Source organism: Orycteropus afer, unplaced genomic scaffold (assembly GCF_000298275.1).
Source record: "Orycteropus afer afer isolate SDZICR_OR568_19922 unplaced genomic scaffold, OryAfe1.0 scaffold00213, whole genome shotgun sequence".
Lineage (NCBI taxonomy): Eukaryota > Metazoa > Chordata > Mammalia > Tubulidentata > Orycteropodidae > Orycteropus > Orycteropus afer.
In genome coordinates, this window is record NW_006921800.1 from 2,744,244 (window position 1) to 2,763,166 (window position 18,923).

An 18,923-nucleotide genomic window follows, 5' to 3' on the forward strand; every position below is an offset into this window, starting at 1 on the left:
TGAACATAATTCAAAATTGTTGCAGCAGTATATTGACAGACAGCTTCCAGAAATGCAAGCTGGATTCAGAAGAGGACGTGGAATGAGGGATATCATTGCTGATGTTAGATAGATCTTAGCTGAAAGCAAAGAATACCAAAAAGATGTTTACTTATGTTTTATCAACTGTGCAAAAGCATTTGATTGTGTGGATCATAACAAATTATGGATAACATTGAGAAGAATGGGAATTCCAGAACACTTGATTGTGCTCATAAGAAACCTGTATGTAGATCAGGAGGCTGTCGTTTGAAAAGAAAAAGGGGATAATACTGCATGGTTTAAAATCAGGAAGGGAGTGTGTCAGGGTTGTATCCTTTTACCATACTTATTAAACTTGTATGCTGAGCATATAATCTGAGAAGTTGGACTATATGAAGAAGAACATGGCATCAGGATTGGAGGAAGAATCATTAGCAACCTGCAATATGCTGATAACACAACTTTACTTGCTGACAGTGAGGATGACTTGAAACACTTACTGATGAAGACTGAAGACTACAGTCTGCAGTATGGATTACACCTCACCATAAAAAAAAAAACAAACCCAAAATCCTCACAACTGGTCCAATAAACAGCTTCACGATGGATGGAGAAAAGGTTGAAGTTGCCAAGAACTTTCTATTACTTGTTTCTACAATCAACACTAATGAAAGCAGCAGTCAAGATATCAGATGACAGATTGCACTGGGCAAATCTGCTGCAAAATACCTCTTTCAAGTGCTGAAGAGCAAAGATGTCTCCTTGAAGACTAAGGTGCGCCTAACCCAAGGCATGGCATTTTCAATCACCTCATATGCATGTGAAAGCTGGACAATGAATAAGGAAGATCAAAGAAGAATTGATGCTTTTGAGTTGTGGTGTTGGAGAAGAATGCTAAGAGTACCATGGACTGCTAAAAAGACTAACAAATCTGTGCTGGAAGAAGTGCAGTTGGAATGGTCATTGGAAGCGGGAATGGCCAGACTTCATCTCCATCTACTTTGATCATATTGCCAGAAGGAACCATTCCCTGGAGAAGGATATCATCCTTGATAAAGTGGATAGTCAATGAAAAAAGGGAAGGCCCTCAATTAGATGGATTGACACAGTGGCTCCAACGATGGGCTCAGGTATAGCAAGGATCGTGAGTCTGGCAAAGGATCATGCAGTGTTTTGTTCTGCTGTGCATAGGGTCACTATGAGTCAGAGAAGACTTGATGGCACCTAACAACAACAAGGGGAAAAGAAGGATAGGCAAAATGGAGTCTAAAAAGACACAAGATGAAGTCAGGCTTAAACTTGAGCCAACCCTCCCTCATAAATACCAACAACGGAATGCACAGCCGTCGAGTCAGATCCGACTCATAGAGACCCCTCCTTGGGTTTCCGAGGCAGTATCACTAGGGAAGTAGACTGCCCAACTTTCCTTCCGAGGAGTGCAGGCATCCTAATTTTAAAATTAATTTTAATTAATTTTTAATTTTTAATTTGTTGTTGTTGTTGCTATGTGCCGTCGAGTCGGCCCCGACTCATAGCAACCCCTCCTTGGGTTTCCGAGGCAGTATCACTACGGAAGTAGGATTGCCCAACCTTCCTTCCGAGGAGTGGCTGGTGGGTTTGAACCGCCAGCCGTCTGGTTAGCAGGCAAGTGTCTTTAGCCACTATGCTACCAGAGCTCCCAATTTTTCATTTATACATCATAAATGAAAATGTTGGGTAACAAAATAGTCCAAAAGTGAAAACAGGCTATGTTTTTCAGTCACAGATGACTCCTTTCACAACATCGTGGAATGATTTCTGAGTTACTTCTTTATCCCAAATCTTTGCAATTTTGTATACTCTTCTCAGCTTAGATACTACTCACTGGCTGTGCATGTTAGTACGAGCGTATCACAATCTTCTTTGCATCTCATCAATACAATAAAGCAATAAATTTGTTCTGCAGTGTCCATTGATATTAAATTTGATAGTCCCATCAATGACACTTGTTGTTGTTGTTGTTGTTGTTTGCCGTCGAGTCGGCCCCGACTCATAGCGACCCCTCCTTGGGTTTCCCAGGCAGTATCACTACGGAAGTAGGATTGCCCAACCTTCCTTCCGAGGAGTGGCTGGTGGGTTTGAACCGCCTGCCTTCTGGTTAGCAGTCAAGTGCCTTAACCACTATGTACCAGAGCTCCCCAATGACACTTACGCTTTTATTTTAAAGCTTATATCACTTTCAGTTATGTCATATCAAAATCGGATTCCATTTCTTTTTGTTAGTACTTTTTAAAATTGTTCTCCCTGGCAAATACAGTAAGCATCACAAGTGATCCATTATAGTGATCTATCAAAAAAAGATCAAATCAAATCAGTTGCCATTGAGTTGATTCTGACTCATGGAGACCCCATATATGTCAACATATTCCAAAAGGCTTTCAATGGCTGATTTTTTCTGAAGTAGATCCACAGACCTTTCTTTGGAGGTACCCATGGGTGGACTCAATTGCCTACCTTCCAGCTGGCAGGCAAGCTTCCACCATTGGCACCACCCACGGACCCCATACCTATTGTCACTGAGTCGATTCCACCTAACTGTGACCATATTGGGCAGAGTAGAACTGTCCCATAGGGTTTTCAAGGCTGTAATCCTTTATAGAAGCAGACTGCCACAGCTTTGGCCTGCAGAGTAGCTGGTATTTTGGCTAGCAGCTGAGCCATCAGTGCTCCTTCAGACAAAGAAACAAAATAAACTCACTGCTTTAGAGGACTCTGGCCCTTTGGGGTGCTGAGGCTATGTATCTTTATGGAAGTAGATTGCCCATCTTCCTTCTGTAGAGCAGCTGATGGGTTTGAACTGCCAACCTTCTGGTTAGCAGTCAAATGCCATAGCTCTGTGCCACCAGAGCTCCTTCAGTGCTCTTTAGGAATTTTATGTATAGGCAATGATTAGATCTCTCTCTCTCTCTTTTTTTTCTCAAAGGGGAAAAATTTCTGTTCTTACTTAGGCTTTTGCCAATGGAATTAAGAGAAGGGGGTTTATTTTAGGGAGAGAGAGGAAGAGGTTACAACACGAGTTCTTAATTGAGACAACTGTGGATCACTAATCATTGCCTACGGTTATGCTTGACAATAATAATACAGCATATGGACATTCCTTCCAGGTCCATACTGTGCCATTTTTGTTAATCAGTCATGATATCTTCATCTATAGCCTGACTTTAATGAAATCTTTGTGTATACATGCAAGAAATTCAATGCCATTTTGACAGTATTGTTGTTGTTGTTGTTATGTGCTGTCGAGTCAGACCCGACTCATAGCTACCCCTCCTTGGGTTTCCAAGGCAGTATCACTACGGAACTAGATTGCCCAACCTTTCTTCCGAGGAGTGGCTGGTGGGTTTGAACCGCCAGCCTTCTGGTTAGCAGTCAAGTGCCTTAGGCACTATGCTACCAGAGCTCCCTTGACAGTATTAAGTATTATGAAAATAATAATCCATTAGATATTTTATAAAAGGAGTAAATAGTAAAGAAATTTTAAAAATGAGTTTTCTATTTCCTCTAAAATATCTGCCTTTCGTTGGTTCCATTTCCAAAAAGAATGAATAGTTTTTCAGTAAGTGTTTTATGATAATGCTGTTTTGCGTTTACAAGTCAACTTACATGATGCATTAGCACACATCCAAACTGTATAACATTTACAGTATTTAAAAATAGCTATTATATATTCACTTAAAAATTTTTTAAGTAATGTGCTCAACTTTAAATTAGGTATTTTTGTCATTATTATTATTGAAAAAGTAATATATGCCCATGCTATTAAACATGAACAACACAAAGGGCATACAATACAAAGAAAATCACCTTTCTGCTGCAAACCCATGGTCATCCAAATAGTTCCTTGTGTACTCCAGAATAATGTTATACATACTAAATCATACATAACTTACTAAAAATATTTCACTAGTTTATATTGTTTTGAAAAAGTAGAAACATAAAATATATATTGCTTTGCGCCTAGTTTTCTTCTCTTAGAAATTAGTGACCTAATGTACGAGCACATATATTATCTCCTTCCCCTTCTTGGTGCATTGTAACCATCACATGGCTATACCCATAACTGATTGAACAGTGTCCTAGGGATGGGTAATTTTTTTCCATAAAAATATTGGTACAAGGAACACCCTTGCTGGTCTTGCATGCATGTAGGAATACATCTGAAAGATACATTCTTAAAAGTGAAATTTATGAATCATAGAGATGAGTATTTTAAATTATTGATAGATATAACTATGCTGTTATCTAATAAAGCTTTCTCAATTTGTTGTTGTTGTTATTGTTGTTATGTGCCGTCGAGTCAGACCTGACTCATAGCGACCCCTCCTTGGGTTTCCGAGACAGTATCACTACGGAAGTAGGATTGCCCAACCTTCCTTCCGAGGAGTGGCTAGTGGGTTTGAACTGCCAGCCGTCTGGTTAGCAGTCAAGTGCCTTAGCCACTATGCTACCAGAGCTCCCATTTATGGGATAAAAAATTCTAATTTTGGGCATTTACACTGTGGTCATCTTTTTAGCAATCTTTTATCACACTAACACTAATGAAAATATCCATATTTATATAACTCAGGGTTTCTCAACAAATACTAGGAAGTAAACTAATCAGGATTGTTTTTGTTTCCCTTCACCCTAAGTGCCATATCACATCAAAAAATATACCCATATATAGGTGAGCTAAGAGCTCTGGTGGCACTGTGGTTAAAGCACTGGCTGCTAAACAAAAGGTTGGGGGTTTGAACCTATCAGCCACTCCCCAGGAGAAAGATGAGGCAGTCTGCTTCAGTAAAGACTTACAAACTTGGAAACTCTATGGACAGCTGTAGTGTGTCCTACAATGTTGCTATGAGTCCAAATAAACTAGATTGCCGTGGGTTTTCTGCTTCAGTTGAGCTGAATTGTAGTTGACAATGTTTTGCACACACACATTTGAAAACATTAATTAAATTATTAAATATGTATTAATTTCTAGTAGTGTTTTGGACTCCATAATATTTTTCCAGGCATAAAAATTTTGTAGGTTTTTTTAAAACTCACAGGCCCTAGGCACTGCTCCTCTAGTGCTTCATGGGTAAGTTTCTCAGAAGCTAATTTCAAAAGCAAATTGCCTTATCCCTTCTTTTCAGACCTTTCTTTCAAACTGTAAATTGTTAATCTGTTTAGTATTCTTTTTCTTAATTAATTAATAAAAACCTCAGATCTTTACATTGATACTTTTCAGGAATAGAAATATTCCTAAATTCCCTAGCATAGAAAATAGCCACAATGCCAAGTAGGTCCAGGTCTGGACTGTTCAAAGAACAAGGAGATTTTTGTGGTGTTTGTTTTTAAAGAGTGATCCTTGTGATCTGGGTGGCTGTGAGTGGTAAATTGTGACCAAGGGCTGCTTCCTTTTTCCTACAAGGATGTTGTTGCCAATCCTATAACAAAGAATGCATTTTTTTGGGGGTGGTGGTGGTGGTGGTAAGGATTTGAGGCTCTAACAAGTTATTCAAAGCCACACTATTTCCTCAGAGTGTCTTATAGTACTTCAATAGAAGATAATGACACTTCTTGAAAAAACTTCAATGTTTGAACAGCTTTTAGGAAGCTACATTCGTTCTGCTTAGAGGTCCTCGCTACAGTAGCTTCGCTATTATTTGAATATGACCCTCGCATATTCATCACAAGCACTGGGTCATTACAGAGTTCAGTGTACTTTAAAAGGCAGGTTGCTTGAGGTTAATGAGAATCCGAGCTGCAAATCTGGCAGCTCGGGCCATGGTTTTCGTAACGATTCTCCACTTGGTTTATTTGACCCTGTCCTTTGCGTCCGTCAGCACAGCTCTCAGAACAAAGGGTGGCCGGGTCAGGGGCGCAGGCTGCAGTAAGAGGAGGAGGCTGTTTGTGTGGCCTGTTAACAAGTTACTTGGTTTCGACACCAAGCCCGCCTTTCTCCATGTCTCGGGCGAACGTACGGCCTAAGGTCACAAAAAAGGCTGGGTGTCTCACAGGAGCCAGAGTAGTAGCTTCCTCAGCGCCGGGACTCAGAAATCTCGGCACCACGTAGACCTACCAACTCCAGCTTCACTACACATTCAGCACCGGGAAGAGCTGTCGCGGCGACGCTTCGGGCAACGCCTCTGCTTCCAGCCAATAAGGAGCGGAGGCCGCGTCGGGTCCTCCGCTGATTGGACTGAGATGTCTCCGCCCGGCAGAGACCGCAACCCTCCAGGCCCGCAAATAAAGTCTCAGCCCCAAAGCCTAGGTATCCGGTTTTTGTGCGTTCGCTGTCGGTCTGCTGGAGCCCCTGATCTCCCTTTTCTCCTGTTTTTTCTCTCTCTCCTGACTCCTCAGTTTCCGAATTTCCTCTTCCTCGCTTCTTTTCTCTTTTTTTTTCATTCGCAGCTCAACATGCAGAAAAAAGACGACTTTCCACATGATTTCCTGCCTGGCTTCCAACATTTCGCCACGCAGGCCATCCATGTGGGCCAGGAACCAGAGCAATGGCGCTCTCAGGCTGTAGTGCCCCCTATCTCACTGTCCACCACGTTCAAGCAGGGAGCACCCGGTCAGCACTCGGTGAGCAGGATCTGGGGCGGTCCAGGGTGGGGTGGGAAAAGAGAGATGGCTTATGAATTAAATAGGCACGCAAGTAATTTATGATATGGTTTACACGTTAGAAAGGCACCTTGAAAGGATATTTCCTATACCTGTTATCCTCCTTGCAGAAAAGTTCTGTATTGGATGACCCAGTGATGACGTCTTTTGATAAGCCAAACTGGAAGGAACAGTTTGTACAAATTGTCAAAGAGATTTGATTGAAATTCGTGTAACTTTGGCAAATTTGCAGTTGAAAACTGAGGGACACAATGTTCTAGGATTATCCTTTAAAAAAACAAACCAAACTCACTGCCACCGAGTGGATTCCGACTCATAGCGACCCCCTTTGGGTTTTTGAGGCGGTAAATCTTTGCTGAAGTAGATTGCCCCATCTTCCTTCCGTGGAGCGCCTGGTAGGTTTGAACTGCCAGACTTAGGATTAGCAGTCAAATGCCTTAGGCAGTACACCACCAGAGCACCTATAGAATTATCCTTTAGCAGCAAAAATTATAAAAATTAGTAGTAAAGAGTCAGATAAAAAATCTCAGGGTCTGATAATCTCAGGGTAATTAAAATTGTTCCCAGTAGCTGTATTTAGGTATTAAAGTTACTAAACAGTTTGAGCCTCCAGCCTTCTGGTTAGCAGTCAGAGCTCTTCCCATATTACGTGCTAGATACATATATGTGTTACATCCCCTGTATTACATGTGTTACCTCATTTAATCCTAACAGCCACTCTAGTCAGAACTACACTGTCATTTTTTCCAATGAAAAAGCTGAGGTATAAGGTTGTTAAGTAACCTAGCCTAAGGCCACAATGGCTGGTAAATGATAAAGCTGAAATTCAAACCCTGCTCTCGAATCACCCATACTCAAGACACTAAGCTACCCTGTGCTAACTCAGATGATGTTAGCAATAATGTAACCCATTGCATCATTTAAGCAATATGGCTTATAGTGATTGACTATATACAAATCATGTGGGTAGGGGATCTGGGTTTGAATTCTGATACCACTTTTTCTGAGCTGGGAAAAAAAAACAAAAACCAAACTCACTGCCTTGGAGTCAATTGCAACTCACAGCGACCCCTCCTTGGGTTTCTGAGGAAGTATCTCTACGGAAGTAGATTGCCCAGTCTTCCTTCCAAGGAGTGGCTGGTGGTTTTGAATCGCCAGCCTCCTGGTTAGCAGTCAAATGCCTTAGATACTATGCTACCAGAACTCCCCTTCTGAGCTAAGAGACCATAAGAAAAATTCTTAGACTTAGCCTTTTATTTTGTGAGGTACATCGAAGGACATTTCTATAGCTTGTTTAGGATTCTCCTAGCTACTGTATTTCATAGTCAAAGTATGTACATGATCTGTCTTCTAAGCATGCAGTTTTTCCTGATTTAATTTAAATTAAATTTAAAGTTTAAATGAATGCTGCCCAAACTTTGAAACTAAGTACAAAAGTTAACCATTCAGCCATGATATTAATTATTAAATGCTTTTATAAAGCTGCCAGGGTTAGTAAAACCCAAAAGACCAAGCCTGATACCTTTTAAAAAAAAATCAATCAAGAGCACTAAAGTGGATGTAAAGAGTTGAATGAGAATTCTTTAGTTTTGTAGTCCGTTTTAGAAAGTGATTGAATGGGCCTGAGAGTTGAGATTTGCCACTGAGCCTTCAAGTATGCTTTTTTTCCCCTCTACAAAGCTAAATAAAACTTATATCAAGTCGTTTCTGACTCAGCGACCCACATTGGGCTTCTGAGGCTGTAAATTTTTATGAAAGTAGATTACCCCATCTTCCTTCCACGGAGCAGCTGGTTGGTTTGAACCGCTGACCTTCGGTTGGCAGTCAAGTTCCTTATCCACTACGCCACCAGAGCTCCCACAAAGTTAAATGTCTGCATAACTATTTATAGAAACATGGGTACTTTTCTGTGGCAGTCACCATATGAATACAAACACTTTTTTTCTGTCTGGAAGTGTATAGCTGCAAGTAATGGCAAAGAAGTGATGGTGAGATGTGATGAGTATATCCTGGAGTTCTATAAGATATATCTATTCAGTATGATAGGGTACGCTAGTAGCTCAGTGGTTAACATGCTTGACTGCTAACGAAAAGCTTGGTGGCTTGAACCCACCAGCTAATCCATGAGAGAAAGATGTGGCAATATATTTCTATAAAGATTACAGCCTTTGAAATTCTATGGGGCAGTTCTATTCTGTCTTATAGAGTTGCCATGAGTCAGAATTGACTCAACAGCAATGAGTTTAGTTTTGATTTTGGTTTTCAGTTTGACAAAAACAAGGAAGCAAAGCAACAAACATTCTTTTGTATTACTATTATTACTAATAGAAGCTTTTCAATAAGAAAAAAGTCAATAGCTACTGTTTCATTATATGTTAAATGAAGCACATAACACACACACACACACACACACTCAATCACACACCAGTTGTTGACTCGCAGTGACCCCATGTGTTTCACAGTAGAACTGTGCTTCATGGAGTTTTCAATGGCTGTGACCTTTCAGAAGCAGATGACTAGACCTTTCTTTCAAGGCATCTCAGAATGGGTTTGAATTGACAACCTTTTGGTTAGTAGCCTAATGTTTAACTGTTTGTATCACCTAAGGACTCATTTATATGAAGCAGGGGGAGAAAATTATAGGACTTTTAGGCAGTGTTCACATCCTGGGTTTGAATTCTGGCTCTCACACACCCTAGGTTACTATAGCATTTAGCTTCTGTTTCCTCAAAGCAGGTAATAAGGATTAAATAAGATGTCTATATAAGCAAGTAAGTATAGTGCCATACATGTAAAAGGAGCTATAATAATGCAAATTTTAAAAAGTATAATTACCCCCTTTTTTGGGGGTCATGTTTATAGAGCCAAACTATGAACGTTGAACATATGAAGAATCTGTTCATTTCCTCCCTGTTGCATGCTAAGCAAAACTATTACATATTTCTTAGGAATTGAAATACAGGTTGGGATTATATTCTCCGTTAACTCATGTAATACCCCTTTTCCTAATGTTCCCAGATTAATGGGTAAAGGTGAGTCTAACAAAATAAGAATACTAGTGATGAAGACTCATTTACCTTGTGTTTACCATTTGCCAGATATTATCAGAAAATTTATTATATATTTTCTTATTTTATCCCGAGAACGGTTTCACAAAGTATATGGTGTTATCATTCCCATTTACAAATACTGGGATTGATTCTTGAAAAGATTAAGTAATTTACCTATTGGCATTCAGCTCTTAAGTGGCAGACACAGAATTGTGATCCAGTATGTTTGACTTCTGAGCCTTTCTACATCATTACAGCCATAACACTGTCATGGCTCTAATGGCAAAACATATCATGACTAATAATAGAAGATCATTATGAGAGGATGAACCTCAGGATAGTTGTGGAGATGTCTGTGTTGGGACTCAGATATTAAATTTAAATCTCTAAGGATGAACTCTGAGTTGGGTCCGACTCGACAGCACATAACAACAAGAAGAAGAAGGATGAACTCTAGCTTCTTTTCTCCAGGGTTTTGACTATAGCCGTTCTGGAAATCCCACCAGGAATTGCTTGGAAAAGGCAGTAGCAGCACTGGATGGGGCTAAGTACAGTAAGTGATTTTTATTTCAAAATTTGTAAAGTCTGGAACCCATTCTTAAATGTGTAGAGAAAATCATAAAAGCACAGAATATAGAATTGAAAGAAAATAAAGATTGTTGTCATTAATTGCCATCAAGTTAATTCTGACTCTTGGCCACCCGATGTGTGACTTACTAAAACTAAAACAGCATAGGGTTTTCTTTGCTGTGATCATAATTTTTTTTTTTTTTTTAATTGTGATATGGGTAGAAGTTTACAGAGCAAATTCATTTTCCATGCAACAGCTCATACATTTTGTTTCATGACATGGATTGCAATCCCCTAATGTAGCAGCTTTCTTCTCACTTCTTCCTTGTGGTTACCTTTTCCCTGTGTCCTTCTTCCTATGCATTCCTGACTTTTGATCCTGCTCCCTGTGCAAATACTGCCCTTCTGATCTCCCATGGTTAATTATTCTAAGGGTTTACCTACCTGGTGTCAATGTGTTCACCTTCCATGGCTTTCTGTTGTTTGGCTGGAAGCCATGGGAGTGAGTTCAATTACAGGTCTGTAGGTGACTGGGGGCCATAGTCTCAGGAGTTTCACCAGCATCTATCAGACCAGTAATCCTGGTCTTTTTTTTTTTTTTTTGTGATTTTGAGTTTTGTTGCACATCTCTCTCCCACTCTATTGAAGCTCTCCTTTTTTGGTTCTTCTGGTCTCAGATTGTGTAGGCTGAGGTTCACATGGTCCACTAGTCCCTTGGACTCATTGTTTCCATGTGTCTCGTTTTATTCGTTCTTCTTTGCTCCAGATGAAAAAAGACCAATTACTGCATCTTTGATGGCTGCTTGTACTCTCTTAAGACCCCAGGGGCTACTCACTAAACTACCACCAACAGATCTTAAAATAAAGATTGTTGTTGTTGTTGTTGTTATTTGCCGTCGAGTTGGCCCCGACGCATAGCGACCCCTCCTTGGGTTTCTGAGGCAGTATCACTACGAAGTAGGATTGCCTAACCTTCCTTCCGAGGAGTGGCTGGCAGGTTTGAACCGCCAGCCTTCTGGTTAGCAGTCAAGTGCCTTAGGCACTATGATTACTTCCTATAAAACATTGAACAGAACATTGAATCATTTGCCCAAGGTCTCACCAAACCCAAAACCAACCAATTGCCATCAAGTCAGTTCCAATTTATAGGGACCCTATAGGTTAAAGTAGAAGTGCCCCATAGGGTTTCCTAGGCTGTAGAGCTTTATGGAAGTAGACTGCCTCATCTTTCTCCTATAGAATGGCTGGTAGCTTTGAACCACTGATCTTTTGGTTAGCAGCTGAATGCTTTAACCATTGTGTTACCACAGTTCCTTCAAGGTCTCACAGCTGGTATGATATGCATAGTGTGATTATCAGGTAAAAACAAATATGAAAAGAGATAAAATGGCAGTATTTACCACTTAGAATTCATGTAAGTACCCTCTTCATCCAAAGCTGTGTGTATAAATAAACATTAACTCAGTTTTATAACATTACTTATAAGAATATAAACTTTCTTATACTCTGGTTCATTCATTCAAATAATTTGTGCCTGAGATTAGCACCATGGTGTGTTGTTAAATAGCCATGTGCCCTTGGTAATGTGCCTCAGAGATTAACTACTTAAATCTTATTTTTCTTTTTTTTTTTTTAAGGGAGCAGATCACTGTGAAATCATCTTTTTCATACTTTTTAAAAAAATTTAAATGAAATTTTATTGTATCTTCAGTGAAAGTTTGCACAGCCAATTAGATTCCCATTTAACAATTACTACTACACAAATTGCTCAGTGACACTGGTTACAGTTTTCACATGTCAACATTCTCATTCATTCCATTCTGGATATTTTGTTTCCATTAATCTGGCTTCCCTCTCCCTTTACCCTTTTATCTTTAGTTAGAGTAATTGTTAACCATTTGGTCTTATGTAGATTATTTTTCGAAGGTGTGCAGTACCCACTGGTAATATTCTTTATTATATGAGCCAGTCTGTTATTCAGCTGAAAGGTGACCTTGGGGTAGTTTCACTTCAAGATTTAAAGAGTATCTCAGGACAATAGTCCTGGGGAGACCACTAGTTTCAACAGGTCATGATCAGTAAGTCTTGACTTTCTAAGAGTTTTGAGTTATGTTCCACATTTGTCTCCTATTCTGTCAGGATCCATCTGTTGTGTCCCTGGTGGATGGTCATTAGTGATAGACGGGCACCATCTAGTTATTTTTTGTCTCAGGGTACATGAGACAATAGTTCATTTACACTGTTAGTCCCACAGATTAGTTTCTTCTCTGAGTCTTTGGTTTCCTTCTTTCTCTTTTGCTCTGGATGTGATGAGATCAATAGTTTTATCTTCTTCTTCTTTTTAGTAAATGATACTAAATAAGATCAGAGTTGTTATTAGGTGCCGTTGAGTTGATTCCAACTCGTAGTGACCGTATATGGAACAGAATGAAACACTGCCCCATCCTGTGCATCCTCACAATCATTGCTATGTGTGAGTTCATTGTTACAGCTATGGTGTCAATTAATCTCATTGAGGGTCTTCCTCTTTTTTGCTGATGTACTTTTCCCAACATGATGTTGTTCTCCATGAACTAATCCCTCCTGATAACAATCAAAGTATGTGAGACAATGTCAAAGCAGTGAATGGAAAATAAGAGTTTTAAGTGCCCATCATCATTATATAAACTTATTAACCACATCTCAGTTCTGATTTTAAGTTTTGTTGAAATATTTTCTGAGTTGCATATCCTTATAAGTAATGACTAAATCATATCTTGGCTCCATTCCATAAGTTTGAAATTTCTTTAGTGTTGGTATTTTTAAACTGTAGTTTAATTAGCTGGCCTTTTATCTCAGACTTCCTTAAAGCTTTGTTTCCTCTGTTTCAGAGAAATGTTATAACCAAGGCAGAATTGATGTAACACAAAAATGTCTTCCCACATATTTTTTCACTTTAAAGCCAATTCACTTTTGAAATAGGAAGGGAGATTCTGTAAACGTATTAATCAGGTGATATGTGGAGACTCAAGTGATGGCTCTCCTATCAGCAGAAAGAGGGGGATAAATGCAAGCATTTATTTTATTTTTATTTTAACAATGTTGCTGTTTGCTGTTGCCGCCTCCGCCCCTAACTTGCGGAAATAGATCACCAGGACTTTTTTCCCTCCTAGTTCACATTAGTCTGGGAGCTCTTCTGGAATTTGTTCAGCATCATTGCAGCATGCAAGCCTCCATGACAGATGGGTAGCTGCTATGCATGAGGGCCTCAAAACATGAGGCCTGTGCATGAGCGAATTGAGACTTAGTATTCTGTATGGAAGGTGAGAACTCTATACTAAACCTCCAATAAGTGTGACTTTTGGGTTATTCTAACTTTTTAAAATTTTTTTCAGGTTTGGCATTTGCTTCAGGTTTAGCAGCTACTATGACTATCACCCATCTTTTAAAAGCAGGAGACCAAATTATTTGCATGGATGATGTATATGGAGGTAGGTGATTCTTCTTGTTCATATGTCAACTGATAAAGAAAATAAAGTGAGTTTTGAATTATATTAATAATGTTACCAGTATTGTTGATTGTTTATTGTCTTTTAAAAGTGTGATGGGTACTTCAATGCTGGCTTAGACTTGGCAAAAGTGGAGCATAAATGCTTAGTATCCATGCTCATAAGAAGAGGTTGCTTAATATGGATTTCATTGAAAATTCTTCTGGAATGAGATAATAAGACTTGATAAACTTTAAGACACATTCTGCTCTATAGGATATAATGTTCAGAAGAGAGGGTTCTAGTGTAATTTAAAATAAAGATGAACCATAATACTGGCCATTCTTAAAGAATTTAACCCTACCTGCATTTCTTTTCTCTTTCTTTTTCTTTCTTCCTTGTTTCAGGGAACATTTTATAAATCTGTTGAAAGCTATGAGCCTTTTCTCTTGGAAAATGTACTTGACTACACACAACACTGAGCATTTAATTTCAGGGGCCTCATAGATCGACACCTTGAAACCCATCATGACTTCACAGTTAAGAACTTCCATCCTAAAGAGCATTTAGAATAGTGAGTAGAGAAAACAGCTTCCACATACTTTTAAGCAAGATTGATTTTCATGTTCACAACAGCAAAGAATTTTGTAAATATATACACATACTCCAGACTTTCCCAGATAATAAAAATGTGGCTTCTTGAATGTTATTTTATTATCTCCTCTCTGAACAAAATGTGAAATCTGTACGTTTTTTGAGGAATAGACTCTCTTCTATTGATCCTTCTCTCTCTCTAAGAAAATGTATGCTTTGTATTTTAATAATTCTTATATTTATTATCAAATCTCATATTAAGTAGGGTTGGTCTATATAATATGAAAAGTCCAGTGTATTTTTGATTATTAACTTTTTAAATTAAATTATCAATATTAAGTTTTTATTGAAATTTAAATTTGCATGTATAAAAATTAAATCCAAAGCAGTGTTTATAAAACAAGTCATTCTAATTTAATTGATTTGTCTTCTTTCAATTTAAAAATCTAGTAATTTGTTTTACATTGTCTCATTTTATCTGTTAAAGCTTTCAGAGCAGCATAACAAAGAGATTGAGAAAGTACAATGAAATATAACCAGTTCCTTTCTATTACCAAAGTCTATGCAGAAGAAAAATTTATTTTGAACATTTTATAGACATTGGTTCATTTATTTTAGATTTGGATACTAGGGTGAAATTGTTAATAAGAACATTAATGTTTCAGGGAGTTTACCCCTTAATGTGAATAGTAGAGATTCTGTGTTTTGAGAAACATATTCTGCTCCATGCCATTTGCTGTGGATAACAGGTGTGTTTTATTTAACTCTTGGACTTTCAGTTTAAAATCCAAGCCTTATATTTTTTACTATGCAGGACAACCAAACTAGTTAACCAAAGTAAAATTGCATTTAGTTGTGTTTTTCTTGAGCATTGAGAATTTCTTATTTAAAAAGTGCTTATACTTGTTGGGAACAAACATTTCTTAATATAGTATAAAGTGTTCCATTTTATTTGATTCTCTCCTGCCTCAGGTACCAACAGATACTTCAGCCAGGTGGCATCTGAATTTGGATTAAAAATTTCTTTCGTTGACTGTTCCAAAACCAAATTGCTAGAGGCAGCAATTACACCAGAAACCAAGGTATTCAGTTAATTTTCATGTTTGTCTGTATTCCCTATAATGTTCTGTTTTCATAATTTCTATTTATTTCAGGATATAATTTAAGTTATACAGGATAAAATTTAAATCTGAATAACAATTGTTGTTTTAAAAGCCTTTGGAATTGATCAACAAGATTAAGATAGATCTGGCATCTTCTAGGCAATAAAGCCTAATTGTTATGTAGCTGAATTCCAGAGTAGAATTGAAACCCTAATTGTCTATCATACTATATTATTTTGGGTGAATTATTTAACCAAAGTCTTACTTTTTCACCTAGAAAATGAGTATTCTCTTACTTGCTTTATGGAAGGTGGTTGTGAAAATTAAATGAGATAATGCATATTAAATGCTTAGTACACTACCTGATATATAATAATTGTTAAAACATTTGTTAGCAGAGAGGATGCAATTCTTAACTGCTTTACTGAGCTAGAATTGGTAACCAGAAGTTTTCCCAGAGATGGGGTTACAGAAAAGGAAGTTTGCCAAGCCCCTAAACCCTATGCACAGTGGCATTTTAAGGATTCAAGGGAATGCTTCAGCAAAATCAGAGTTAGAAGAATGGGGCACAAGCAATCTTAGGCCTCTGTCCTGGGAAGCTTGTATGCCACCGGAAGGTGTTTTGTGTCTCAGTGAAAGGCATATGTGATATTCTTTCTTGAGACCTCATTTAAATTCTGAATGTGTACAAGAGGGACCAGTGTCTTTTGTAAAGCAGCCTTTCCAGCATTTTACTAATGATTAAAATGTTTGAATTGCACTCAAGATTTTGTTGCAGTGGTTGCTAAAAAAGTGAAAAATCTTTTTGAGTACAAAGAATTACTTTGGATGTTAACACTGGGGCAAGCTTTGGGTGATTCAGGTTTGTTTTGAAAGGCACTTGTTTATGTTACTTGAGGGGAAAGACAGTTATAAAATAGTTGCTTTGAGCCTAAGGGAGGAAAGTAAATATTCAGCCTTGTCAACAGAATTTTAGATAGTAACCGTTTACTGTCTAGATTTAATATTCCTGTAATATCTGGCTCCTCATCTGAGGTAGAATTTGTAAGAAGTCTGTGTAAAACTTCCTTTGTTTTTATTACTTATTTATTGTCAGTGGGATTAGTAAATTCTCATTCAGGAATAATTTTTATGGGTTCTTTAAATAAGTCAAGATCTTATAGAATATACAATATTTTAACCACCTTACTTTTCCACAAGGAGCTCTGGTGGTGTAATGTTTAAGGCATTTGACTGCTAACCAGAAGGTCAGTGGTTTTAACCCACCAGCTGCTCAGAGGAAGAAAGATGAGGCAATCTGCTTCCATAAAGATTTATAGCCTTGGAAACCCAGTGGGGGTCACTATGAGTTGGATTCAACTCAATGGCAGTGAGCTTTCTTTTTTTTTTTTTTTTGGCTTTCACTTTTCTATAGTTAAACTAGAGTAGAACCAGAGTATTAAATGGGATCTTTTGCCCATTTATACAACTAATTAAAAAAAAAAACCTACTGTCATTGAGTTTATACCGACTCATAGCGACCCTATAGGACAGAGTAGAATTGTCCCAAAGGGTTTCCAAGGCTGTAAATCTTTATGGAAGTAGACTACCACATCTTTCTCCTGTGAAGCAGCTGGTGGGTTTGAACCATGAGCCTTTTGGTTAGCAGCCAAATTGCTTTAACCACTGCATCATCAGAGCAGCTAATAGAAAAAAATATTTGTTTTGTTCTTTTTAAAAATAATGTTATAGATACTGTAATTCAATACAGTGGCATTTGTTTAACAAATAGGATTCTCTTCTTTTCTTTATTCTTTGCCATTAGAGTTGAGTCCTGGCTATGTACAGTCCCTTTCTTAAATGAGCTGTAGCCATATTTTCTGTATGTGTTTCACTTCTCTCCTTCACTGTAAAACTTCTCTTCCTCAAGTCCCAGGTACATTGTTTTATAGTGTGTAGCACATAAAATTTTGCTGAAGATAATTAAAAAATGGTTACAGCAGTTCATCAGTAGGGAAGTGCAAGAAATTCAAGTCAGATTCCAAAAAGGACATGGAAGAAAGGATATCATTGCTAATATCACTACATCTTGGCTGAAAACAGAGAATAACAGAAAGATGTTTATCTGTATTTTATTGACTATGCAATGGCATTCAACTGTGTATATCACAACAAGTTATGGATGACATTGGGAAATATGGGAATCCCAGGACACTGCATCATACTTATAGACCAAGAGGCAGTTGTTCGAACAGAAAAAGGGGATATTTTTTGGTTTAAAATCAGGAAAGGTGTGTGTCAGGGATGTATCCTTTAGGAAACCCTATAGGATAGTTCGGGAGCTCTGGTAGCATAGTACCTAAGGCACTTGACTGCTAACCAGAAGGCTGGTGGTTCAAACCCACCAGCCACTCCTCAGAAGGAAGATGGGGCAATCTACTTCTGTAGTGATACTGCCTCGGAAACCCAAGGAGGGGTCACTATGAGTCGGGTCCAACTCAACAGCACATAACAACAACAACATAGGATAGTTCTACTCTGCCACATAGGATTACTGAGTCAGAATCAACCTGACAGCACACAACAACAATACATCAGAATTATTTAAGTTAATACCAAGGATATTTTTGTCATCTTAGGGATATTCTCTTTAATGAAAACTTTAGGGTGTATTCTACTGATTCAATCTGTGTGCTGAGTAAATAATCCAAAAAGCTGGACTGTATGAAGAACACAGCATTAAATTTGGAGGAAGACTTATGAGAACCTGCAATATGCATATGATACAACCTTGCTTGCTAAAAGTGAGGAGGACTTGAAGCACTTACTAATGAAGATCAAAGACTATACCTTCAGTATGGATTACACTAAAATATAAAGAAAACAAAAATTCCTCACAATTGGACCAATAAGCCAACATCATGATAATCATAGAAAAGATTGAAATTGTCAAGGATTTCATTTCACTTGGATCCACAATAAACCCTCATGGAAGCAGCAGTCAAGAAGTCAAAGGATGTATTACACTGGGCAAATATGCTGCAAAAGATCTCTTAAAATATTAAAGGTCAAAGATGTTACTTTGAGGACTCAGGTGTGCCTGACCCAAGCCTTGGTATTTTCAATTTCCTCCTGCACATGAAAGTTGAACAATCAATAGAGAAGACTGAAGAAGAATTGAAGCCTTTCATTTATGGTATTGGTGAAGAATATTGAATATACCATTGCAGTAAATTACTCAGTATGGCTTTTCTACCCATAAGTCATTGTAAACTCGGTGGTGGAATGGGCAACTGAGGAGCTCCTGATTGTAAATGTTATCCACCTGGATTATTTCTGTTGGGTGTGGCACAACGCAATGTTATGGGAGGTTCACTCTCAGGTGCTTAGAATTCTGTTGTTATGATCGGTTGGTTTGGCCACTCTGCCAAACTCAAAAGGAGGCCTCCTAGAGGCAGAACTCTCTCTGACTGCTGGTTGAGAAAGACATGCTGCTGAAAGAGACA

The 18,923-nt window shown here is 38.3% G+C and overlaps 1 protein-coding gene across 1 annotated transcript in view; it reads left to right on the plus strand.

Moving 5' to 3' along the window:
- Nucleotides 1-6,447: 6,447 nt before the first annotated feature.
- The window catches only part of LOC103203338 (cystathionine gamma-lyase), a 31,241-nt gene continuing 18,765 nt past the window's right edge, over nt 6,448-18,923 (plus strand). Inside the window, exons 1-4 of the mRNA XM_007948322.2 lie at nt 6,448-6,615; nt 10,176-10,257; nt 13,649-13,744; nt 15,308-15,417. Coding sequence (XP_007946513.2) covers nt 6,448-6,615; nt 10,176-10,257; nt 13,649-13,744; nt 15,308-15,417 — 456 coding nt within the window. The remainder of the gene's footprint in view (nt 6,616-10,175; nt 10,258-13,648; nt 13,745-15,307; nt 15,418-18,923) is intronic.